This window comes from Hyaena hyaena, unplaced genomic scaffold, assembly GCF_003009895.1.
Source record: "Hyaena hyaena isolate Hyena2069 unplaced genomic scaffold, ASM300989v1 scaffold_722, whole genome shotgun sequence".
In the NCBI taxonomy this organism is placed as follows: domain Eukaryota; kingdom Metazoa; phylum Chordata; class Mammalia; order Carnivora; family Hyaenidae; genus Hyaena; species Hyaena hyaena.
Genome location: NW_024081357.1, coordinates 889703 through 915415, shown reverse-complemented (window position 1 = coordinate 915415; position 25713 = coordinate 889703). Strand labels below are relative to the sequence as shown.

General features: G+C 46.6%; 1 protein-coding gene and 1 long non-coding RNA gene across 2 annotated transcripts; both read right to left on the bottom strand.

Moving 5' to 3' along the window:
• Positions 1-10737: 10737 nt before the first annotated feature.
• On the bottom strand, positions 10738-16098 carry CUNH4orf54 (chromosome unknown C4orf54 homolog). Its single transcript, XM_039217952.1, has one exon. It carries the CDS (start codon positions 16096-16098, stop codon positions 10738-10740), a length of 5361 nt encoding a protein of 1786 aa, XP_039073883.1.
• Positions 16099-24442: 8344 nt separating this feature from the next.
• Positions 24443-25508, bottom strand: LOC120220782. Its single transcript, XR_005525658.1, has 3 exons — positions 25413-25508; positions 24836-24943; positions 24443-24653 (listed from the first exon to the last, which is right to left on the bottom strand). It is a non-coding gene; the product is annotated as an uncharacterized LOC120220782 (long non-coding RNA).
• Positions 25509-25713: the final 205 nt, after the last annotated feature.

Sequence of the window (25713 nt, the reverse complement as noted above, 5' to 3'; positions counted from 1 at the left end):
TATGGGGTTCTCAGGCTCTTCATAGGCAAGAACTCGACCACATTTTCTAGGGAAGGAAAGGTCTCCCTTTTTGAAGACCTGGCAAGCAGCTGATGCCTCAGTATGATCACTGGGTTCTCCTAAAAGTCACACATGTTTTTAAAACAGTCTTATCAATTCTGGTACTATCCACCCAAATCCTGTGTAAGTTTTGCCAGATGTGTTTGAGTACTTGGGAATTCATGTGCTTCTTTGAGCATTACAGGTTTGAGATCTTTGAAGTTGAGTCTACCTTCTTGTTTTAGTACTAAGTGACCTTATACCCAGCCAATCTCTTCTGAAAATGAGGAGTGGCTGATGTGGTAACAGTGGTGAAAAATTAAGGAAATTCTGGGGTGATACTGCTGTATCCAGGTGAGAAGATCTCCATGACAAAGAAAGAAGGCTTGCCCCAGTATGGTACAAGGGCATCTTTTCCATACACAGAGGCTGTTTTATATTTCATGTTTCTGGTCTCCTAGACGTTACTGCTTCACTTCATTGCTCAGCAGTCCATTGATGGAATTGTGACCAGAGCCAACTATTCTTCTCTCAAACCTTTTCTTCTACTCAACAGAATTTCTTTTTAGAGGAAGATCCCTTTAGGGAAGGCCCTAAAAGTGAATTTGAGTCATTTTCCTAAGAGTCTGAGATGGAAAGCCTAACTACAAAGTAATGAGATTACTACAATCATACAAAAACCAGTCCTAGGTTTTTACTCACATCTTCAGTCATGAACAGCATAAAATTCTGTGGCTTCAGGAAAACAAAATTTTAAGCAGAAACCAAATACTGATGATCATTAAAGTCAAAATAAGGATCTTAAAACTTTTTTTTTTTTTACCAGGATGCCTTGTCTTTGAACAAATAAATAGATAAGAGGAGATTCCTTAAAGAGAACCTGGGAGAACCTTCAAGTTCTTCTTTTTAAAAGTAAGAGATATTCCAATGTATCCTTTGTTGAATATACATTGACATGCTTACTAGCTATGGCAAGCTAAATATTTATCTGTTCAATCAACTCATCAGGACTCACTGTGAACACTCACTAAAATAACCTTCAGAATTGAGTTTCAGCTGAGGCAGTAGTGAAAGTTGATGAAAGATTCTGTGATTTGGATTCTTGACATCTCTTAAAGCCATAAGGAGCAAGTGATGCAAACTGATGCAATCCCTGCTATGGGTATGGCTGGGGTTGGCAAGAATCAGAGCCACTGAATCAGTTGACATTCCACTCTACTGCCCCAAACAGGCCACTCCTCAGACTTCAAGCCACCCATGAGAGAGGAGCATGCAACTATGGAGAGAGGGAATCACCGAAGAAGACAAAAAAAAAACAAAAACAAAAATGCTATCCACTCATAACAGAGGTTGGATTCCAAGTGGAAAAATTGGTATTTTATACTTTTCTGAGACTAAGAACTTAATTTTAAATGCAGTCACTGGCTCTTCCATATTTCAAGCCATTCTATTTTAAGGCAACAGATAGTGTCACGGCGTTGTACAAATGGGAAAATTAAAACAAAGCCCAAGAGTTAAAACCACTATTTTTTTTCACAATCACATTTGAAATCATGCTGAACCCAATAAAAGAACATGTAGAACATAACCAAGGGAATGACTAGGCTTGGCTCGTATGTGATTCAAAATGCAGACGCATCATATTTAAATATCAAACAATCCTCACATATTCCGAGAACCCATAGGGAGATTTGTAATCCAGATTATTGATTCACCGACGTGGTTTACAACAGAACCAATCTCATTCTGTTGCATGTTTTGATTGAACGATGAAAACACGTAGGGGATTGTTTGCCTAGTCACAAGTACAGAAGGGAGAGAAAGCTTACATTCTGTATTAAAGTATAAAAAGAAACCATAAAAACTGCAACCATTCAATCAGCTTAGTAAAACTAAAATAACACAAACTGTCTTAACAGGGTTGTTCAGGAAAATATAGAAACTTACACACTTGGTTTATAGGAAGCAAAAACTAAGAATAACGCATGTAGAGGAAGTGTTTCAGATGCATTCTTAGTGCTGTTACAATGCAACCTTCAGATTACAGAAGAATCCATCTTCTGTCTTGCTCCTATAAACAAACAGGGTCAAGAAAAGATTGTTAGTCTAAAAGTAAATCTCACTTTTAAAGAAGCAAGACAATGTCAAGATACATTTTATGTGACTACTGGGCTAATTCCAGCATCAGTAATGATGAAGATCACATTTTAAAATGTAGTTGGCAAATGTGTTTCTGAATTTCCTTAGACAGACATCTAAAGAAAGTACTGACTTTCTTAAAGTACCCAAAGAAAAGCTTCTCTTTGAAACTTGAATTAAATCAATCAACTGCTAAAAATGACTTTAGAGCTAAGGGTTTAGTTTCATTGAAATCATCCACAGCAGAGATAAAACTGTGATAGAGAGGTCCTGAAATATCATGCAGAAATGACATTTAAGCTAAATAGAAATATTTGAAATGTATGAATTAGTAATCCAGTTAAGTGAGTAAACCCTATACTGAGAATTCTTATAAGTGAACAATCACTACCTAAATTATGTAGAATTTCATACAGTGCATTTTGATTAAAATGAGACACACTGATTAGAGCTTATCACTGAGTTAAATCCATTCTATCACAAGATTAAATGCTTACTGAAAATTAGCCTTTTCTGTTGATCTCTCTCTACATACAGTATGTCTACTAAAACATTGCCTAAAAAACATTTTTTTTTGACATTTGAGAGTTGATATTTGAGCATAATATTATGAAGACAGATATAGAGTGGCCTACAGTTAATATTTGTTAGGGATTATGAAGACTCTGTCATGCGAAAAATAACCTCTGAGAAGTATCAGATAACAGCTATCTAATCAATTATATGCAATCAGAGTAGCTCGACAAGGCTATTTTAATCCTGTCATCTAAAAATTGACTTGTGTTAAATACATAAGGGAAAAAAAGTCTTTACGAATAATTATGATTTCATAGGCATATACTTCATGTTTGTTTATTTTATTCCTTTGTATTCTATAGTGAGGAATGAGCTCCAGGATGAAAGACACCGAGGTGGGTTTGGAGACTTCTCATTTTGTGAAATTTAGGTATTTCTACCTCAGGACATACAAAGCAGCAACTGGAAAAGAAAATCTAATTACAAGGGAGGGAGAAGAAAATAGAAGACCAGGAAGGGGAATATGAGATTCAAGGATCCAAGGATCTGACAACCACACAGGCTGAGTCCATCGTGAGGCAAGATTTTGCCAAGATTCCCTGAGCAGGCTGAGAAGACACAAGGTGGTGGTGTTAGTGGAGGCGGGCGCAGGCGGCGTGGACAGCCGTGGGGTGGGTGGGAGGCGTACTCCAGGGTGGTGAGAACAGTCTGAGAGACAGAGGAGAAACCTATTTATGCAATCTACTGGGACCATTTTTAGGGACCCAGAGTCCGGATATCACCTTTTCATTCATTCACAGGACATTGGCTCTACTTAAGTTAACTTCAGAGGAATTGTACTTGAAATGTGGCAAATAATAAAGTTAGTCTGATTCTTGTTAAGTAAGGGTCAAGTAAGAAAACCCACCAGTTTAACCTGTCAGAGGATCATGAAGAAGCCAGTAGAGATGAGAGGGTGACTGCACTGTGTCACCGGGCAGTTTGGGTTGGAGGACTTCCCATGGTTTTAGAAGAACACATGACAGAGTTCAGCAGTGAGGCTGGGTCACATTTTCCCTTGCTCACACAGACCTGTGCCCAGACAGAGAGGAAAATCTCCACATGCAGCTGGCAAGCTATCTGCAGAGTTGTATAACATTCTGGAAGGCCTTGGTACTAGAATACCCTGACCCACAGCCAACTGGCCTCCCTAAGAGATAAGTCAGCGGGGACTGCGGGGCTGTGGGCATTGCCTTCAGTTGTGGGAAATATGAAGCAATCCTAGATACAGGCCCCTGACGTTGCCCTGGAAGTCTGCGTAGATGAGGACCAATTTTCTGCTCCAGTGAGGGCTCCTGAAAGATGAGGGGGCTGGGAGGCACTTATAAGGTTCTAGTCTCCCAGGGAGATTGAACTCTGACTATGCGCCCTGAGCTGTTTGCTGTGTCCTTTGTAATGGTTTTAGAACTCATTCTTCCCAACACTCCTGCAAGGTATTTCCTTGCAGTTGAAGAAACTGAGGCCCAGAGATGACAAATCACTTTTCTAAAGTAATTCGAGCGTCGGAATTTAAGCCAGGGCTGCCTGACTTCAAGGTGCACCTCTTCGGCCTTTATTCAGTCAAAGCCGCACAGTCCTTCTTCAAGTAAAATGCACAAATCCATTGGCATCCGGGGGGGATCCCACTCTCACATGGACAACCTATACCCACTCCTCCCCCACATACCACAATTACCTCCCTCTCCCTGCTCACTGGGAGCCAGAGCCACCCCCAGAAGTTCTGAAACTGACTTGAATTCTCTTTGAGGCATACGACACTCTAATAACTAAGGACAGCTAATTTTTAAATCGAAAGAAAAACACACATGGAGACTTAGTATATGCTAGACATTGACAGTTCAGGGTCAATTTGTTACCCTTATTCTCTTCTCTTTTCCCCCAGATAAGCGAAGAGAGACAATTCACAACCAGAAACAGACCTGGAGGGCAGAGAGTAAAAGAAATGGGCATACAAGGGGTCATTTGTAAGAGCATGGGCTGCAGAGCTCCAAGGGCCTGGATTTAAGCTGATCTGTGGATCTAGGAGAAGTTATTTTTCATTTGTAAACAGAAATTAAAAATAGTACCTACTTACTTTCAGAATCAGAAGGCCTGATATGAAGTCTTGATATACAAAAAAAAAAAAAAATGATTAGTATACGTTAGCTATTACTTTTCATTTATTATTAATTTTATAGATAGTAGAGAAGAAAACATAAAGGCAATACAATTGTGGAGGAAGGCACCAAATTATAGGCTAGAGGGAAGCTACAATCGAAGAAAAGAGAAAGGGAGGAAAGGCAAAGACATTAGGAAGGTAATCGAACAAAAGAGCAGCCATACATAAAAACAGACGAAGCCACAGCAAAGTTAGGGAGAAAATAGGAATGAACGAATCGATTCAGGAATGCGATTATAGAATGAAGTGCAAATGAAAATGTCGTGCTTATGGCCTGCAGCCCCGCCACCTGGCCTCCTACACGAAGCTGCAAAGAAATGTGTAGGTGGGTGAGCAGGCAGGGGGGTGTCCTTCAGGCCATGCAGTTGGGGATAAAAACAAGCCACAGAAAGAAAAGGGGAGGAGAAAGGAAGATGCAAGGTAGAACATCCAACTAAATTAACGGGAAGTGAATGGGAAAAGAGAGACCATAAAAGGGAATAAAATCACCAAACAGGGGCACCTGGGTGCCTCAGTCAGTTAAGCATCTGACTCTTGATTTCAGCTCGGGTCATGATCTCGTGGTTCTCAAGTTCGAGCCCTGCTTCAGGCTCTGCGCTGACAACGCAGACCCTGCTTGGGATTCTCTCGCTCCCTCTCTCCCTCTCTGCTCCTCCCCTGCTCTCTCTCTCTCTCTCTCTCTCTCTCAAAATAAATACATATTCAAAATAATAAAACAAAATAAAATCGTACAACAGAAACAGACAAAAAGCAAAGAACAGAAAGCAAATTAACTTCTCAGACCAATGGTAAAGGAAGAAAGAGATGGGGAGTGAACTGACTGGACAGACACCAGCAGCTGGGACCACCAAAGGAGAAAAGGAGAGGGAGAAATGAAGAGCAAGAAAGAAGCAAACTGGAAGAAGACTCTGGTATGAGATAATCTGGGGTTTTAGTCCCAACTCTGCCCTCGGGGGGGGGCACTGTGACTCTTGAAAGGTCACTTAACCTTCTGAGCCCCTCGCTCCTCCTGTAATTTCAGTGCAAGAGACAGGGTTGGGTCATCTGAGGACCCCTCTAGGGACTCCTTAGGAGACTTTACAGAAATAGCTGTCCCTGCATCCAGCCCCTGTCTCTTTCCACTTCAGCTGCTGGTGTTTGGGGCCCTACTGAGCGGGCAGAAAGAACCTGGAAGAAGTAAGAAGAAAAGAGAGACCAACATGTAGAAGCAACATAAAGCACACTCAGAAATGAGAAGACAGATAGATCAAGTCTTCTGGGGGGGGGGGGGGGGAAGACATTCAATGAAACAAAATAATTGCATTAAAAGCTGTGTAGGAGGCACGAAGCCAACTGAAGTTTTCTTTTGTTATTATTACATATTTACTTCATCTTAATGTTCTTGTAAATGGTACTTATGATCAAGTCTCGATTAAAATTTTAAAACAAAAACATGGTATCTAAGTGGGCAGGCAGGAGAAAGCAGCAGAGGGCATGTGTCAGTGAAGGAAAAATACAGCTACATGTGTCAAGTAACAGAAAACTAAAACAAAAATAATGTCATCAGAAAAAGCATCAAAGATCCTGTGGAAAAGGGACTCTCAAATCAAAAGTCAACAAACAACAAAGATCTAAAACAGAAAATTCCTAATGAGAAAGGAGGAAATAGCAAAGTTTTGCAACTGGTGTGCCTCGCACGTGTCGTGCGTGGGCTCCTGTCGTGACTACTAGCCTCTGGGCCGTTGGCTGGGAACAGCCTCATCCATTTATCGCAGTGTGTGACATCATTACCAAGTAAGGAAAGAATAAATAACACTGCTCATTATCTCCTTAGCCGGGCTGTGACATGACCAAGTTTGAGGAGCGCTGCAGCAGTGACCACAGGAAGGTCAGAAGCAGAAGGACCCACCTGTGAAAGCAAAACTAAAGGGACATTCATAACTGAATAATCAGACAGAGATAATGAGAGCTGGTTGTGCTCAGATAGACACAGGAGGAGAGAGCAAAGCTCCCTGGGCTCCTTGGTACAACGGTGCAGCTAAAAATAGATGATGAAATACTTATTATTTGAGCTGGAAGGAATCTTAAAGGTTAAGTAAGACAGGACCTGAATCCTGGTCTCGCAGTTCTGCGGGTACGGATCTGTGCTCGTGGGACCAGGTCACCCGTGGGGTGACAGCCCCACTGCAGAGCACACTGGGGCTGGTGGAACGTAAACACGAGATTCATGTTCCTTGGATGAATGAGGGAATTAGCACATTTCGTTCAAACATTCATCTTACAAAAGTCCCTGAGAGGCACAGAGTAGAGAGCCCAGGTGTCCTGGCTGCCAGTAGAGTCATTATCCCTCTCTGCCATCCTTCCTTGGCTCCAGACCTCTGGCCAGGGGACAGACAGAGTTAGTCCCCAGGGTGCATGCTGTGAGCTGAGAGCCCAGAGCCCCCTCTGCAGATCCTGGCTGTCTTGTTCCCTGGGGACCTCAGCAAATCCATTTCTTTCTGAGCCCCACTTTTCTTCTCTGTGATATGCTGTGACCAGATCAAATCCTTTGTGTGACGTCTTAGTTAAAAAGGGCCATAGGGGTGCCTGGGTGGCTCAGTCGGTTAAGTGTCCGACTTCGGCTCAGCTCATGATCTCATGGTGCGTGGGTTCAAGCCCCCCATCGGGCTCTGTGCTGACAGCTCAGAGCCTGGAGCCTGTTTTGGATTCTGTGTCTCCCTCTCTCTCTGACCTTCCCCTGCTCATGCTGTCTCTGTCTCTCAGGAATAAATAAAAAGCATTAAAAAATTTTTTTTTATAAAAGGGCCATAATCCTACTCTACCTGGAGGAAAATTTCTGAATTTTAAATCAAATTCAAAGGATACCTTGAATTGAAACCAGCTCCCAAGACTTCTCCCCCTGACCATCCATATGAGTATCCATTGATGAATGTGTACAATGTAATTTTTGTGATATATCTGAACAATGTTTATAATTTTTTTCACACACCAAAAAGAACAGCACACTTCTTTTTTATGTGTCTAACTTACTGTGGAAGGTGGCATAGAACTTTTAGGAAGGTAGGGCATCTGGGTGGCTCAGTTAGGTAAGGTTTGACTCTTGATTTCGGCTCAGGTCATGATCTCGCGTTTTGTGGGTTCGAGCCCCGAGTCGGGCTCTGACTGATAGTACAGGAAAGGACTTTCAGGAAGATGAGTTTGGAAGGATATTAGTCATCTGAGTTTGGATATTAGGTTTTTGCCTATATACAAAAAGCTAATGGTTAGTTCCTGACAAAGTCTTCTTAAATCGAGCAGCCAGCTTTGCATTTCTATCTTTAGGGCTGTGGACTAAAATAAAAGACCATGCTTTCAAAAGGGATAACCTTTTTTAAAAAATTACTGTTCAGATCTCAAACACTAAAAATTATGATTTCTATCTGTGTCTGATGGAAACAACTCCATGCCTAATCTCTCCAGACTCAGCAGGCAGGAGTGAAGCCAGAGGCAGCTGCTACAGGGACACTATGCAGGCGTGTGCCCGGGTACCCTCCTCTGGGGCCTGTCCTCCCTTCCCCTGGCTTCTGTACCTCCAGGGCTCACACAAAGGCCTCACAGGATTAGCTGCCCCAAAATAGCTTTAGGTAAACACACCACCTGTCCAGAGGCTTAAAACATTATTGCCTAGAGGCTACTCTTTTCTTTCTGCAAAACTACCAGTCGAATTCTGAGCCTCTTCCATATGCAGACTGAATTTTTTTTTTTTACATTGAATAAAAGAGGCATTATTTACCTTTAATCCCCACCCCCCTCTCTTTGTGATCATCAAACGCCTGTTGCAAACGCACAGAGAGGAAGAATTCAAGTTCTCGGTTTCTAGAGTGCAAGGAAAACGAGAGAATTTTTACAGAAAGACCCAAGGATGTTTTGAACAATGGCCTAATGTCTACAAGTCTAATAAATGTAATGCATAGTAACAATCTCTGAATTTGAAAAATGTTTCATCCTTTGCAATATACTATTATGTCACCTGACATTCAGGTAAATTTTATGGAGTAGATATTTAAAAAAATTTTTTTTAATGTTCATTTATTTTTGAGAGGGGGAGAGAGAGAGAGAGAGCGAGCGAGCTAGTAGGGGATGGGCAGAGAGAAAGGACTCCAGGATCTGAGCTGTCAGCACAGAGTCTGACACGGGTCTTGATCTCATGAATGGTGAGATCATGACCTGAGCTGAAGTCGGACGCTTAACCAACTAAGCCACTCAGGCATGCCAAGATATTTTTTTTTAATGTTTATTTCTTTATTTTGAGAGGTGGGGGAGGGGCAGAGAAAGGGAGAGAAAGAATCCTAAGGATTCTGTCAGCGCAGAGTCCAATGTGGGGCTCAATCTCACGAACCATGAGACCATGACCTGACCCTAAATCAGGAGTCAGACACTTAACCGAGTGAGCCACCCAGGCGCCCCTAAGGATAGATATTGTTGACACATGAGTGTCATGAGTGCTGAAGAGTTTGCATCCCCAAGAACACACAGCTGGTGAGAAGATGAAACTGTGAACCTATTTCAATGATCCTACTTCCTAACTTAACATGTCCCTTTCATGGCACAAAGAAGCAATGCTCCTCTGTTCCTTTTCAGTTCAGAAAAGAGAGAAATGGCTTCTTTCTTTCATATAGGCAGAGAAATGGCTTCTCTCCTCTCCACCTCCCTTTTGGGTTCAGGATGATCTTACCAAAAAGTGAAAGGCCTAGAAGAGTATGTGATGCCAACACATCCTAAACTGAAGCAAAGAGGAAAATGAGGGGGCAAATTTGTCCCCACACTGCTGACACCTCTGCGCTGCAATGAACGCTGTTCCTGTCTGATGTGTTTGACCTGAAATGTCCTGGTTCAGACAAGCCAGACTCACTTTTCCTATCAAGTTCCATGGAGTGTATTTACAGCAAAGATCCCTGTCTGAATTTGGACTAATTCACATATTAAGAATCTGCTTCATCTGATTTCTTCTGGGCAGGGGCAAGCGGAGGTTAATTATTTTCCAAAGGGACAGAATGCCGATGTGAAAGTGAGTGTCTTACGGGAATTAGCAGCTGCGCATAGTGGATTCAGTCTGATCAGACTGGATCAAACCCAGCAGCCCATCCAAGGAGCCACTGCAGCTGGAGAATATCCCCCTTTTCACAGAGGTCGAGTGTTTGCATGTGTGTGTGTGTGTGTGTGTGTGCGCGCGCGCGCGTCTAAGTATGTTAAACACCTTGAACTCCTCCTACAAAAAAGTACTCTACTTATCTGAAAACAGAAAAACAAGAGCTTAAAAAATAGAGTCCCTTTATATAAGAAATTTCAAGAGAAAGAAGATGGGGGAGAGAAGCCTTTCTACAGATTTTAGGGAACCTCCTAAATGAGAACATGTCAGTGTGATTCTTCTTACTTGAGTACCACTGTTCCCAGTGATCTCAGAATATTCATGCCTTCTGTCATGGGGGCTGCCAGGAATAGAGGGAAGCTCACTCCACACAATCCACACCGGGTTTTCATTTCTTTCCCCCCGCCAATCCTTACCAAAGGCTAACCTGACAGATCTAAGGTTCACTTCCCTCCTACTCAGTGGTGGGAAAAACACTCAGGCAGTTTGAAAAGGTCAGAGGGGGAAAGGCTGGCTGTGGGGATTGTGGGAAGTAGAGGAAACTTGGTAAGAAAATTAGCTCCTTAATAATTTAGGTAGGGATTTGTTCTCTTCTCCCCAAATGCCCCTTTCTACAGACCGCCTCCTCTGTGACTTCAAACACAAAGCAACAGGATTGTTCTTAATCCCTTACAACTGATTATCAGAGTAACATCCACTCACCAGCAGCTGCTCCATTCTGCTTTCTGGTGACTGCGCATCATCTGTGTTCTACCACAAAGCTCATGGTTGTGCCATCAAAGGAGGGGGGGGCAATGATCCTCGGCCCCAGGGGTTGTGAAGAGATGCTGATGACAGGCTTGCCGTGCAGCTGGGCGAAGCCCTTGGCCCCCACGAGCTGGGATGTGGCTGCTGCGGCCGAGGAGGAAGAGGACGCAGGAGACGGACCAGAGGCCATGAAGTACGGGGCCTCAGTGAATGTCGCAGCTGCTTCTTTGCTGGGGGGCTCTGCCGCCATGGAGGAGAGGTCGCTGCCCCCTGGAGTGTGAGCAATCGGCGTGGGCTGCAGGGCATTGGTGGGCAGCACGGTGGGCAGAAAACCTGGGTAGATCATGTAGGTGGGTCCATAGGCCCCAGGACTCAGGGCCAAAGGAGGCATGGGGAGGGACATGGGAGCCACAGCCTGCTGCTGGGAGGTCATCGGCACATCCACATACTGCCCTGTCTCAGGGTCAAACAGTCTTCGGGTCATGGGCTGTACTGGTGTGTCCACCAGATAGTACTGACCAGTTGTCACGTCCAGGAGCATCTTGCGCTGGGTCTGCTGAGGCTGTGGCTGCTGGAAGGGGTCTGTGGGGACTGCGGCCGGGCCTGCAGGAGCTGGGGCTGGCATGCTGGGTGGGGAGAAGCAGAGGACCTGGGGCTGGGCTCCCTGCAGAGCGAAGGGCAGTGGCTGCTGGTGGTAGATGGCGGTGGGGAGATGCTCGGGGCTCTGGGGCCCTGCGGGGGCAGCTACTGTCTCCCTGGGGTTGTCGGGTTTGGTACGCCAAGCTGGCCGGCCTGTTGCGCTGACCTGAGAGCCTTTGGGACTACTGGGGACCTGGCTGCGGGCGCTGAGCGGGGGCAAGCTGCAGAGAGTGGCCGCAGAGGAGGCGGGCGGCCCCTCCCTGCCTGCCCCGGGCCTGCCCTGGAGCTCTGCAGCTGCAGAGCTTCCTTTAAGGGGGATGGTCAGGTAATTCTCACAGTCACTATTGTTCTTGTCCAAACTGCTGCCAGCTTTCCTATTGGCCACCTCTTCGGGAGGTGCCCGCGTGGCAGGAGAGATCTTGAGGGACCGGAGTCCCTGTGATTTGATGCCCTTTGCTGCTGAAGGGCTCTCTGGCGAAGGCCCCTGTGGGAACTTGCCAGCGACACCCCCAGTTTTCTGGGTGCTGCTGGCACCTACCGTGAACACGTTGCGGTTGCCGGGGAGTGGGGGGAGCGGCTGCAGGGGCTGGGTTCTCTCCACATCCTTGTGCACTGGGGGGATATAGAGTGATCGAGGCCTCTCCCTGGCCAGGTTCTCGAAGGCGGCCGCCCGGGCAGACACGCTCTCCATGCTAGGGTTGGAGTTTCTCCGCTGCAGACGTTCGGCAGGGCCCCCACGCAGGACCACACCGCCTTTGTTTCCTGCGCCCCGCTCCTCCGGCTCCCCCAGTCGTTTGGCCAGCTTGTCCGGGTCCCCCTCAGCCCCCGCAGTCCCTTCCCTCTCCTCACTGGCAATGAGCGACAGGACATGGCTGTCCATCATCACGGGCAAAGGGTCACTTTTGCGCTTCCACTCGTTCCTATTGAAGCTGTACAGCTCTTCCATGGACCTCACGGCGGCAGTCAGCTTCTCCAGAGCATTCCGAGACGGCTTCGGGGCTTTCCCTTCCTCCTTGACCTCCTCCTCCTTGGCCTTCTCTGGGGTCTTCTGAGCAGAAGCCTTGGAGACGATCTTGAGGACGGGCAGGTAAGACCCCTGCTCAGGCTTATTGGGGGCAATGGTGGCCACAGGCAGCCTGCCAGATGCCCTATGGACCAAGACGGTCCCTTCTGGTGAGGTGGAGTTCAAGACCCTGCCGCTGCCACCTTTGCCTGTGTTCTCCCTGGGCTCTCGGTCCATGCCGTCTTCCCTCTGGCTCACCACGGCCTGGCACGTAATCACTATGGGGGAAAGGGATTTGGATCCGCCAGCTGCAGCAGCCAGCTGCCTGGGTTTGGGCCCCGTCAGCCCCTGCTCTGGGGTAACACTGCCCTTGTCACTGCTATCCCCTGACCCTTTGATTAGTTTCCTGACGTCTCTCACCTGGTGGAGGGGGCCTTGGGCCTTGGACTTGTCTCTGACGTCTCTCACCTGGAACTGGGGCACTTTTTCCAGGTTGTCTCCCCGGAAGGGTTTCTGCTGTGCTCTGCTGTTGTCCTCGGCGGTCTTGAAGAGGTTAGAAGCGCTGCCGCTGGCCAGTTTGGGCGTGAGCAGCTTGGCAATGTTGAAGTCCGAGCTTGGCTGCTGCACGCTCCCCAGGCGGATCTTGATTTCGGGAGCCTTGGGCCGAATCACTGCCGTGGAGGTGGCTTGGGCAGCAGGATACTTGGTAGCCTGCTTCCCTGGCTGCTTGTCCTTGGGCGTCTGCTGGATGTTGGGGACGAAAAGGCGAGACATGATGGTGGACTTGCTGGCAGAGATCTCTCCAAGATCAGCCCTCCAGTCGCCCCCTTTGGGAAGCTTCAGCTTCCCGACGGGGGCTTTTTCTTCCCGCTTGTCGGCCTCCTTGTCTTTCCAGGACCGGAATGCACTGTTCTGGCTCCGGAGGAAGATGCCTTTGACGGTCTCTGATGCACTCTTTTTAATTTCGCAGACCTCTTCCTGTCCATCCGGGAAACTTCGCCCGGAGACTGCACTGCTCTCCCGAGGAGCGCTGGCTTTGAAAACTGGGGATTTAGACTCGGCTACGGACCCCTCCGCGCCTGCGTCGGACACACTGACCACCGTGTACTCGGAGCCGGCCTCTGAGTGGCGAGAACTCTGCCTCTGCAAGCCCCTCTCCCGCTGCTTCTCGCCCCGAGCGGGGCCCTCTGCCGCCTCCCTGGGGGTGCCGGACAGGTTATGGTGGGACGTGTCGGTGACTTCTCCCCTCTCCATTTTGAACTCGTGCTCCCGCTGCATCTTCTTGGAGATGACATTTTTGAGCAGACTGGAGGCAAACCTGGACTTCTTGCGGGGGCCGTCGGCGCGGGAGGCAGGCTTGCTGCTCTCCGAGGCCTCTGCGCCGTCGTCAGTGCACACCGACCCGGGGCCCCTGCTGCAGCCCTTGGCCGTCCTGCAGGGCCCGGCGGCTGAACTGGCTTTGCTCTCGCTGCGACAATTCGTGGGCTCGAGAAGGGTGACCACGCGGGAGCCCGTCTGCACCTGCTTCTGGAAACACAGCGGGGTCTCCACATGCTTGATTTCCCCCTCGACCTTGCTGACCACGAACTCCAAGGCTTTGGTCTGGGACTTCCTGGCCTGGATGTAGAGCTGGTCTGCGGCCGCCCCGGCCCCACCGCCCTTCCTCAGACCTGCGGCCACGGAGGCCGCGCTGCTCCGCAGGAGGCTCTGCTCCACCCTGGCTCCAACGCCTCCGCATTTCAAGTCCAGGAAGGTCGACCACCGCCCAAAGCCGACCTCGGAGAGCGTGGAGGACTCCCGGGAGCTGATGTTCAGGGCCTCAAAGTAGGGGTAGGCGAGGCTCCGGAAGGCCCGGGCGGTCAGGTTCCGCACCTCCTTGTCGGCATCGTCCAGCTCGCTCACGGCACTGGAGGCCCCGCTCGAGTAGTCCACCAGCTCCTTGGCCCGGATGGCCCCGCACCGGGTCTGCAGGCGGGCAGGCACGGCGATGAACTTCTTCGCATGGTCCTGAGCCACGGCTGCAGCCGGGTCTTGCTTCAGTGAACTTGAATTGTGTTCAGCAGCTGTAGAGACGCGGAGGCTCATGTCGCCTTCATGCTTGGCAGCATAAATAATGTTTTGCTTTGCACGCACGTTGCTAGGCTCATTTATAGCCCGGGAAGTCGGCTTGATTGATAGGAGGATCTGGCCTGCTGCACTCCCACAGCTGCTGCTCGCGGCGGCGGCCGCCCCTGGAGCTGCCTCCGGGGGCTCGTGCAAGGGCTCGCGCGGGGTGGCGGTGCCAGGCCCAGTGGGTGGGGGGGTGGGGTCACTGTCAGAGGGGCCACTGCCCACTTCCGTGCTGCTGGTGTGGCGGCCGCTGCTGTCGGCGCTGGGGCGGGCGGGCTCGCTGCTGGTGGGGCTCGGGGTCCGGGCGGCGTGGGTGCTAGGAGTGGTGCTGAGGTAGCAGCTGTTGTCGTCGTCCTCTTCGGTCGCGGTGCTGACGTCCCCCGGGGTCTCGTCGCTGCCACCAAAGGAAGCGTAGTCCACGAAGGAGTAGATCACGTTGTTGTCCTCGAAATCCCAGCGGGAGGCCAGTCCCACGTCGAAATCCATGTCCTGCTCCACCTCACTCAGCTGGATCTCGTGGGTGGTGATGTAGTGGGCCTCCTCATTTTGGGGGGGGTCCCTGCAGCCCTGAGACTTGGCAATAATGTCCCTGCACTCTGTTCCATCTCCTCCTCCCCCTCCGCCGCCGCCTGCCCTGGCCCCCCCTCCTCCCCCCCTGGGCTGGCAGCTCACTGCGCTCTCGCCACTGTCACTCTCAAAGCCTAAAGACGAAGACGAGGTGGCCAGCGCCCCTGTTGATGTCGTGGTGTCCTCCATCTTGGAAAGGCCACCTTCCTCTGCTTTGTCCACCGGGGAGGAGGAAGGGGAGGAAGGGGAGCCGTCGCTGCTCGCATCCGTGCGGGAGAGCTGGTGTCTGCAGAGCTCCGAGGCAGCAGGATTCCTCGGGGGGGCCGGAGCCTCGCTCTCTCCCAGGCTCTGCTCCTCGTGGGCTTCCTGCCTGGGGCTCCTCGGAGCCCCCTGATCTCCGGGGCAGCGCTCCAGGGCGAGTCCCCCGGCGCCGGCGCTGCCCCCCTGGGCCGCAGCGGAGGCGCACAGCTCCACGTAGCTGGCTGCTCGCTGCGAGCAGGCCGCGGGCTTGGGCCGCGGCCGCAGCTGCTGCCTGAGCTCCGGGTCTTGAGCTCCGCTCTCCGGGCGGTCGTCGCCCACCTCCTTCGGTCCGGCCTGCGGACTCGGCCTGGGAGCGGCGGCTTCCATTCGGAGCCCTTGCCTAAGTTTCAGCGACAGGAAGAGACAGCGGTGAGCGCTGGGGCCGTCCCGGGCCCCTCCCTGGCCCCGGAGGGGCTGCACAGTGGCCCCGAGCAGGGCCCCACGTGCCTGGACCGGCCCCAAGGCTGGAGGCCCCACCGCGGTCTTCAGCCCCTGGGGCGCGGCGGGGGCAGGACTGAGGGAGGCGGGAAGGCTCCTGGCCGGGGTGGCAGAGGTGGGCTGGGCCCGGGGGGCTGCTGCTCCGGCCGAGACTGTGGCCGGCTTCCCGTGGCGGAGCTGTCCCGTCCAGTTGTTTGTCTGGCACCCTCTGCGGCCAGGAGTCTGAATGCCATCGGCCACGGAAGGAGCAGCATCTGTAGGTCGACCCAGGGACTTCCAGAAATGAAAGGAAAGCATGTGCTGTTTCTTGTGAAGCCTTGTCCCTTTCCTGGATGGGGCGAGAGTGGGTCACGTCATTCCAGAAATATTTTTAGTGTCTATTCCCTAGTCATACTGAAACCACACTTGAGGATAGAGAGAGGGAGGCTCTGCGATGAAAAGGGAAGGTGGAGGGTGGAGGAGGCATGTGGGTTCTCATTCAAATCAACCAAATGCTCTATGTAATCTATTATAGCCATGTCTAGCAAGTATGAAATTAGTCTTTACTCACTGCCATCTTTCACTCCCCAATCTGATCAAATGGCTTTCCCCCCTTGTTCTTCAACAAAATTCAAATTCCGCGTTGCATTTCAAATGAATTCAGGACAATCCAGAGAGATTTCAAAATCCCTCCTACACATATGGGAGGCTTTATGCTTGCCTCAAAATGTATGCATTTTCTTCTTCTTCCATCTCAAATCAGATGAGTTCTGGTAATGAAACTTTTCATAGGAATAAAATATGCCATCCCTCTTTCTCCAGAGTGACACTCTAGAAAACATAATCTGTTTGTTTCAAAACAGAAACCCTTCTAGAATCCTTACCGTGCGGACTTGCAGTATATAAAAGAGCAATTTTCAAAGACTTCAGACATAACACTTTAAATAAACTTTTCATTGTAGTCACTAAAAAGGAGCACATGGGGTCAAAATTAACACTGCTTCAAATTCCTACAGTATCCATTCGATCTCAAAAAAAAGTTCCTTAAACTTCTGAAACCGTGGCAAGACAATAAACCTTCAATTAAATATAGCCTGAGCTGGAGCCTCATGATTTGGTTTCGCTGGCTGAATTCCAGACCTGCAGGGCGTGGAGTCAAAAGGCACAAAAGAACAACGAATACACTTACCCTTCATGAGTACAGTGCAGCTTGGAGGGAGGTTCAGAGAGGAAATGTGACCCGCTGGCATGCCCCATGGAAATGGAGCCAAAGTCCCAGTTCACTGGCTCTGAGGTACATCCATTTCAGATAATTCAGTAGTTGTGCAAGTGAATTTGCCAGGCAGCCCACGAATGGGGGTTCTCTGCTGGCCACTCTCAGAGCAGATCCTTGGGTGCTATCAGTGGAGATCCACGACCCTTGGTTTTCTTGTATCTGGCCCTCATCACCTGCCAGGCCCAGTTTCACCACTATACATAGTCTATGTGTCACTTACACCGATTGAATAAAGCACTATTTTAAACATCCACATTTGTGGGGAACAAAAATAACATCATCACCCATCCCCTTCCAACGTGAATGCCACCCCCGCACAGAAAAATGTTCCTTCCTCTGGATATAGGTGTGGGGGTGGGTATGGAGTGGGAGCCCCTAATAACTGAAGCATTTACCTTCCCATACTCGAGCCACAGAGAGTACAGCACGGCCATTCTCCCCATGACAACTTGCTTCTGCCCACATCATTGCCATTAAAAACATGACATAAGGAGATACTGGAAATATCAAGTATCAGGGTGTGGATACAAAGCCAGAGCACTAGGTGGAGAGTGAAAGAGAAAAGGAAACAGAAAGAAGCAGAGGGAGAGGAAGGGAATGAAAGAACAAGAAGAAAAGAGAAAATCGGCTAAATTTTCAACCAACTTTTTGATTATGGAGAGCCAGACCCAATGGCACAAATTCCTAGATTTTTAATGACAATGAAGAGTGTTAAATAATAATCACAACTAAGAGTTACATAGCCTTACTGGGGGGCGCGGGGGGGGGCATTCTGTAAAGCACCTTTACATGTGTATGTATTAATTTATTTAATCCTCATAGCAACCTGATAAGTTAGGGCCAGTTTTTATAGATAAGAAAGCTGAGGCATAGAGATGTTAAGAAATTACGGAGCAGGACTCCAACCCAAGCAGTCTGGCTAAAGAACTTTACCCTGAAGCATTATGCTGCAGAGAGAGGTTTGCTGGCCTCTCTGCTCGCTCTCCATGACACCAAGTGCTCAATTAGAAGGAAGCAACGCATCCATTAGGCAATTTTATCTGCGTGACCACAAACAAACCATATCCCTTTCTGCCTTTTTCTTTTTAAATATTATCAACCTGTGTATACATTATATACTCAGGGATTAAGGAACATGACCCTATAAATAAAATGAAATAAAATATAATTGGTTGCTTCAGGCAAGTAATTTCAATGCCCCATTTTAATCTTGCTTTGAAACCTTGGACAATAAATCCTGAACACTGCCTCAAGCACTAAGGGCCATACACACTCCACAGTTGAATAGAAGGCAGAATTCCTGCCCATCAAGGCAATTATAGTCTAAGGAGGAATTTTCCAGCACTTTCCATATGGCCTTGTCTGTCATGATAACTCGACATATTTCAGCAGTTTCTCCCTGCAGTTGGCAAAGCACAAAATTGGAAGGTCAGATGCCCTGGGTGTAGGTTAAAGAATAATTGCTTAATGGCTGAAGTTATGAAAACCTGCTTCTAGAGTCTTGCTTCTTCCAGAAAGCACAGTCCTAGTGAAAGTTCCCCAAGAGACAAAAGAGGGTTATCCTAAAAGAGGTACTTACCTCCAATTTCTCTGTGCAGCTTTTTCTCTTTTCTAACTAAATGAATGCCAGTGTAGGAAAAACTTGTAAGAAAATCTCTTTCAAATCAAGTCAGTTTCCAGAAACTAAGGTTTAATTCAAACCACAAATTCTATTTAAAAATCAGACAAGCAGAGAATTCAGAATAGGACAGACTCTATTAAAAGCTTGGGGGGAAAAGAAGAAGAAAAAAAAGAAAGAAACTCATAAATGAGAAAACAATGACCAACATAAGGGAAAGTCAACACAATTAAGAACCCCAAACTGCCTGGCCTCTGCATTTTCAGGGTTCTCTGTCAGTGTATGTTACTATGCTATGAAACACTCATTTGGTATCCATAGTGCCTTTTATTCCTTAAAATGACTACAGTCATTTTTTTTTTTTGGTACACATGAACTCAGTGATTGCCTACCTGATCTCAACTCTTGAGCAATTAACAGTGACTCATGTCACTAGCTTTAACCCATGTTAAGCAAGCATGCTTACTAGACCAAGCAAGGTATACTTGGTAGATAACTTTATATGGGATTTCAAAGAGCAACAAAGGAAATGACTCAGTGTCATTATTTTTATCTCTGCAGAGAAAGTTCTTAGCATTCTCTAAAAGTCTTGTGAAATGTATCATGGTATGAAAAACTTTAACATGATGAAAGAAATTGAGAAAGAAGGCCAGGCTATCCACTAGTTGATAAAAGAATATGGTTATATTTCAGGTGTCCAACAAAGGCACAACATAATAGACAAATACATCATTTAAAGGGAAGAACACTTTAGCACGTTAGCAGATATAGACTACTAGACCAGAAATAAAGAGATAGGTTTAAACGGGGATGCAAACTAGAAGTCAGACAAAAGATTTACCAAACTCAGACATTCTCAGGATTCTCTAGGGTGCAGTAGAAGAGAGATATTTTCTGATTCCTTTAAATGCTGTGTAAATTCTGTATTCACACACACACTGATATGAAGGAGGCTTTTCCGTTGACCGCTGCTTAACACCAGAGTGTGGCTGGCTGTTCCGCTTCCTGGACCGGGTGGACACACCTAAGAATTACCTCCGAAGGAAAGGGGCCACGTTATTATTTTTTTGGAGGGTGCTAAAAAGCGTTTATTTATTTAGTTCCTGAGGTAAATATGTGCTTTGGCTTATTTAATCCTCTCAAAAACACCACGAGAGAGCAATGGTTATTCCTATTTCACGGATAAAAAATTGAGGTTAGTGAAGATATGTAGCTACAGGACTTGTCACAACTAACAGTGCTAGAGCACTGACCGCCCAGCCCTGAGTGACTCGAGCCCACCACACTCTGCTGAGCGCTCAGCGTGTGAGGTGGAGGTCACAGGTTCATTCCCTCTGCCGGCCAATTAGCTGTTCCGCAGCCCCGACCAGCTGCCTGCACGTGGGACCAGCTGGTCACTTCAGAGTCCAAGGAAACAGAGTGGCAGCATTAGTGTAAAACTATCCCTGTGAATAAAACACAGCATGTTCCCTGAGGATGAATAAGTAGCGCTATCTCCTTGTGCAAAGAAGAGCACGTTATTGTAGATCCGTGCCATGCACATGGTAGATGCAAACCCTTAGCTGTGCCCTTAAAACTTGGAAGGACAGGAAGACACAGTTCACCACCAGAAATAAAACTTTGACACTCAAGCCTGCACCCAGAGGGAGACGGTGGTGCCAAAAGCTTCCTTACTTTTTCCTTCCAATCAGGATGGGTATCAAGGAGTTGCTCCCCTCTGGTCTCCCGCCCTCCCCCTCTCCTCTCTCAATGGTCTCCAGAGGAGACCCTTTCCCTTTTCCCCCTCCCTTTCCCCACCCCATTTCCCTTCTTCCCCTTGGCTCCTGACAATAGCTTTCATCTGGTTCTCTCATGAGGGAGTAGGAGAGGTTTTGGTGTTTCAGATATTACTGGATAAGGGAAAAGTATCCTTTCCAGACCAGCATCAAAGTGAAGCAGTGACAGGAGAAATAAATCTTCTTCTGTGTAATACTGATCACTTCAAATAGCATAACTCTGTCCATCTCCCCAGAGTCAGCTAGTGGTTATCCCAGCCTGCAGGAGGCAGGATCCCCTGGGCGGGGGGGGGGGGGGGTTTGCTAAGGGTCTGGAACAGCAGGTCAGGGAAGATGCCTCATTAGGCTTTAAAAGTTACTGGAAAGTTTCTCCAGGTTAGTGTGGAACCCAATTTAAATAAACAGTCAACTCAGTTGCCTGTCTGCAGAATAACACAAATGACTTATTTCTGTGATTTTAGGCAGGAATTTTTTTTTTTGTCTTTTAATTTTTCATTAAATCATGTTTCTGTTTAGTGTTCCTTTGGGAAATATTTCCCCTTCCCACATTTCTGGTTTCAGCCTTCCGCAATTTCAAACATGAGCCTTTAAAGATTCACTTCAGGGGCGCCTGGGTGGCTTAGTCGGTTAAGCGTTCGACTTTCGCTTAGGTCATGATCTCGCGGTTCGTGGGTTCGAGCCTTGCGTCGGGCTCTGTGCNTGACTGCCAGCTCTGAGCCTGGAGCCTGTTTCAGTCTGTGACTCCCTCTCTCTCTGACCCTCCGCTGCTCACGCTGTCTCTCTCTCTCCTAGAAATAAATAAAAAACATTTAAAAAAAAAAGATTCACTTCATATTTTATTTTTCAGCTTTCTACTTTCCATGACTATTTGGACTATTAGGAGAAGTGTTTAAGAGCTCACTTCTTTCCTTGCTTCAAACCTCACATTCAGATCTGCTCAAAACTCAACTTTCGAGATGCAAACTAAGCGATTTTTTTAACAAAACAATCTGAGAGCTTCTAGCTATCATACAGAATAAGAACATTAGAGTTTAATAGTATATGTGCAGGGATGTTGATTGCAGCATGTTGTGATAGCAAAAAAATTGGAAACCACCTGAGTATCAATCGGTAGAGGAATGACTGATAACCATACATGCACCAATGGCACACTGTGCACACATTAATTCTGCAGACATTAAATGATCGGGAACATATGTTTCAATCTTGAAAGAATTTCCATGAAAAGAAAATTGCAGAATAAAATGTATTAGTATGATTCCGTTAAAAAACAGCAATCATAAAGCTCAGTAAGGGAACATAGGTTGTATCAACAGAAAATGTATAGATGTATAGATACCAAACTACATTGTTTTTGTGTATTAGGAAGGCAAGATTGAACACTTATTATCAAATTTTCCTTCAGACAGCTTGGTGTTGTTTGAATTATTATGACAAATATGCTTTTCTTCTGTAATAGAAAAAATAATTTTATTTTAGAGAAATTTTATTTCATCCATAAACCCTTCTTAAGTTAAGCCCATTCTCATATGAGGATAGACCAAGAGACATTTTACTCTCACTTCCTTACTTTATTAATATAGGGAATGAAGTTCAGAGAATGTAAGTGACTTGCCCAAGGTCACACAGCAGTGAGTGGTGGAGGAAGACTAGAATCCTTTCTCTCAACACAAAATTTAGTGCTTTCTCCTGTATTGCTCAAACTTGATCATTCAAGTGACCAAACGGAAGAGACTCTACTTCATTCTCAAAAAACTTGAGAATAGTCCCTAAAAATGCAAATAACTTCATCGTGGTATCAAGTTTTACTTTAAGAAAGAATGCCACATAAATAAACGACTGCCACTTGCAACGATATAGATGAATCTTACAATCACAATGTTAGGAAAAGAAGCCGGCTGCACATCACTTCATGATGGCTACTCCAGGTGCTAGTGCCAGGGAAGGTGCACATGGGGACTCTGGGAGTGTTCCACTTCTTCAGCTGGGTGCCAGTTACATAGATGCCTCCACTGTGTGCAAGTATGGCAAGCTGTATGCTTATAAGTGTTCACTTTTCTGTACACAGGTTATGTAATATGTTCATTAGAAAATTAATGTTGTTTTTACATGCATAATAGACCCATATCTATTTTCACCTATATATTTTTCAAGTCTTGAAATACAGTTGACTGCTTATAGAAATATGCAATATTTATTTTGTCACTTCACATAGCACTGGGTAAACTCTGGAAGTCTTGAGAAGGGCCAATACCCTGGTATTGGTGAGAGGCCTGGGGTGATGGTCCTCTCTGGCTGCAGTCAGGATATTCCAGAACAGTCAGCAGAGTGTTCCAGAGCTTGGACAATGGAGTTACACTGCCTGCGTTTGAACAATGACTCCACCTTTCCCAGCTGTAACTAAGGAGAAGTAATGTAACTTCCTTATACCCCAATAGGGTATACCACAATAGGGGTTTGACGATTAAATCGGATAATCCATTTGAAGCATTTAGTACAGGGACTGGCCCATAGTAAGTGTGGGAATAAATGTTAATTACTGCTAACTACTGTTACGCTGTGAGCAAAATTTAACCTTTCTCCCTTACATATGTCTGTCCCATCCTCATCCCCCAAACCAGGATACCACATACTGCTTTATACATATCAGGTGCCCAGTAGTTTTTCAGTTGAATTGGAGCTAGTGATTCTCCATGGTGTGTAGGAGGGAGTCCAGCCTCCTTAGTGTTCATTTAAGATTGTCCCCATTTCAGTTCCTACCTATTTTCCAGCTTCAGTTTCTTCACTGTTCTGTATTAATTCCCTGTCCCTATCACGCAGGTCTAACGCCATTTCCAGTATGCCTTGCACTTTTCTCAGAGTGTTTCTTTGCTTATGTCTTGCATTTTCCCACTTCCTCAGAGAGCCTTCCTCCTCTGTACCTTCTGTAACTTAAGGAATCTTTCAAGACTGAGACTAAATTGATCTCCTAGGGCAATGCTTCCAATCTTTCTTGATTCACAAAACCCTTTGAGACTCTGACAATTTTAATTGGACAAGTCTCCTGGAAATAAGTATGTACCTATGTACAAAATGTCCCTCTGAACCCCGGTCCACCTCCCATCTATGGTCCTTCGGCCATCAACACTGTCACAAAGTGACTCTTACTCTATGTGACCACCATAATTCCTCTCTGGACTAATACATTGTTTCTTCTTTTACTGTTTATGTCCACTTTCATGTGTTTTTTTCCCTCACACCCAGAATGTAAGATGGCCCATTATATCATGCAAGAGACTCCTGGGTCCAAAGATTTGTCTGAATACATACTCTAAAATATCAGGGGTCATCAATCAAGAAAAAGACTTTGCTTTAAGCTCAGAAAGCTGACCATTTTCTGCCAGCAGCCAGGGGTGATCAAGGGCACGAGGAGATCCAACTTTCACTGCTGAGCATGTAGGCTTAGCAGAGTTACAAGGAAGGAGAAATCAGCCAGATACATTTCAAGCCTGTGGACCCTTATATTTATAACAACATGTTTTCCTAGTAACAGCTTATTTTGCTGAAAACATTTAAACAAAAACTTCCAGAGCCTCTTTGAGAAGATGGTTTTGCATTCCCCAATCAGCACCTGCCTGATTTTAATGTGCTACTATTTTAGTCCCTGTAAACATATACCCCCTTCCATAAGACTGGAATGGGTCTCTGTATCGTTATCACACACACAGCCTCTAAGAATAGAAGTAGGTGCCCAGAATTTTTTTCGGCTAACTCTGGTGAACTATCCTCTCTGCCTTCAATGGCTAGGGAAGCAAACTTATGGGCAAGAAAACCATTTCTCGTTCAACACAACACACTCCTAATGCAACAGCTCACAAAACATTCTCTCACTGACTTTAGAATGTGTTCTGGATAAAATAGAACAGACTGATCAAAAATGCTCCTGAATCACTCTAACATCATTTCCTTCTTTATTCCTAGTGAATTCCAGGACCTGACAGATAGAGACCCCACCTTAGCAGCAATCAGACTTGGATCAGTTCTTGGGACATCCATCCCGTGGGCCTTCTTTCTCTCTGAAGGGCCATTTAATTCACAGAGGAGTCACAGGCTGCTTGGGCTTCTAAGACTGTGCTCAAGGTCAAGGACAAGTAGGGTCAAAATCACCCCTGGAAGTCCTTTAAGTTGCTTATAAAGTTTGATTTCAGGGTTTTGAGGATACAACCTATAAAATATAATAGGTGAATCTTTATAACTATGTACAATATGTAATATATAAATGCACATGCTTATTCTATATACAATACAGAATAACATTTGATAACATGTTATTTCCCAGCCTACCACCCCAGCAGAGTGGTTGAATTTTTATAACTCAAATGAACTTGAATTCAAGAACGCTCTCACCTTTAGACGTTAGAGATACTTTTTGGCCTCTGAGTTCTATCCTGAAGTCTTGCTTCCTGCTTTGTGCTTGAAACAAGTCCATTTGGAACCAGTTGTGTATCTTGGATACTGTTTCCATGGACAAAGCTTAATGGATCCTAACAACCTTAATTAGAAAAATTAAATACTCACAGGAAACCTACATCTGGGCACTACCAACTCATCTGATTGTCTAAAAGTCTGGCTGTTTTTTCTTTCCCAGCCACAGCCTGATCTTTTCAAATCCCTACCTATTATTTGTTGTCTTTCTTCTATGCAATGATTCACCCACTTGGTTGACTTTTGGTGTAGTATTTGAATTTTTAAAAGCCATGAAATTTAAAATATGCTCCATTTCTGATATTGTCGCACGCAAGCTAATATAAACTATTTGAAGCAGCTGAAGTGAATGCCTCATGTCTGTATGTATTTGTATGTGCGGGGTCAGTGGAGGGTGGGGGGTACTGGAGTTCATGACTTCTAAGCAAAACGTTATACCTCTCAGAGTGGACTTCTGGCCACACAGTCACCCTTTTGCTGTGGATGGGGTGTGTCTTACTCAGTTCTCACTGTGCAGGGTTGCAAAGTTCAGCTTGGACAGCTGGTGCAACAAAGAAGACCATACTGAGGACTCCGTGGACAGACTAAGAATGTTCTTCCCTGTGTCTGGTGAGTAGAGAATGTAGAACACTCTGAATGAGACACCAGGCAACTCTGGAACTGTGGTAACAATAGCTAATAGGGTCAGGGGGAGGGTTAAGGGTTAAGAGAGGTGTATTACGTGAAGTGCTTAAAATGTTGTCCAGCCTACAGAGAGTACTCCTCTGGTGTTGCTTCTATTGTTGGCTCATGACAACAGG

Coding starts and splice junctions, on each gene's coding strand:
- CUNH4orf54 (XM_039217952.1), bottom strand. CDS start 16,098: ATGCTTTCCTTTCATTTCTGGAAGTCCCTGGGTCGACCTACAGATGCT.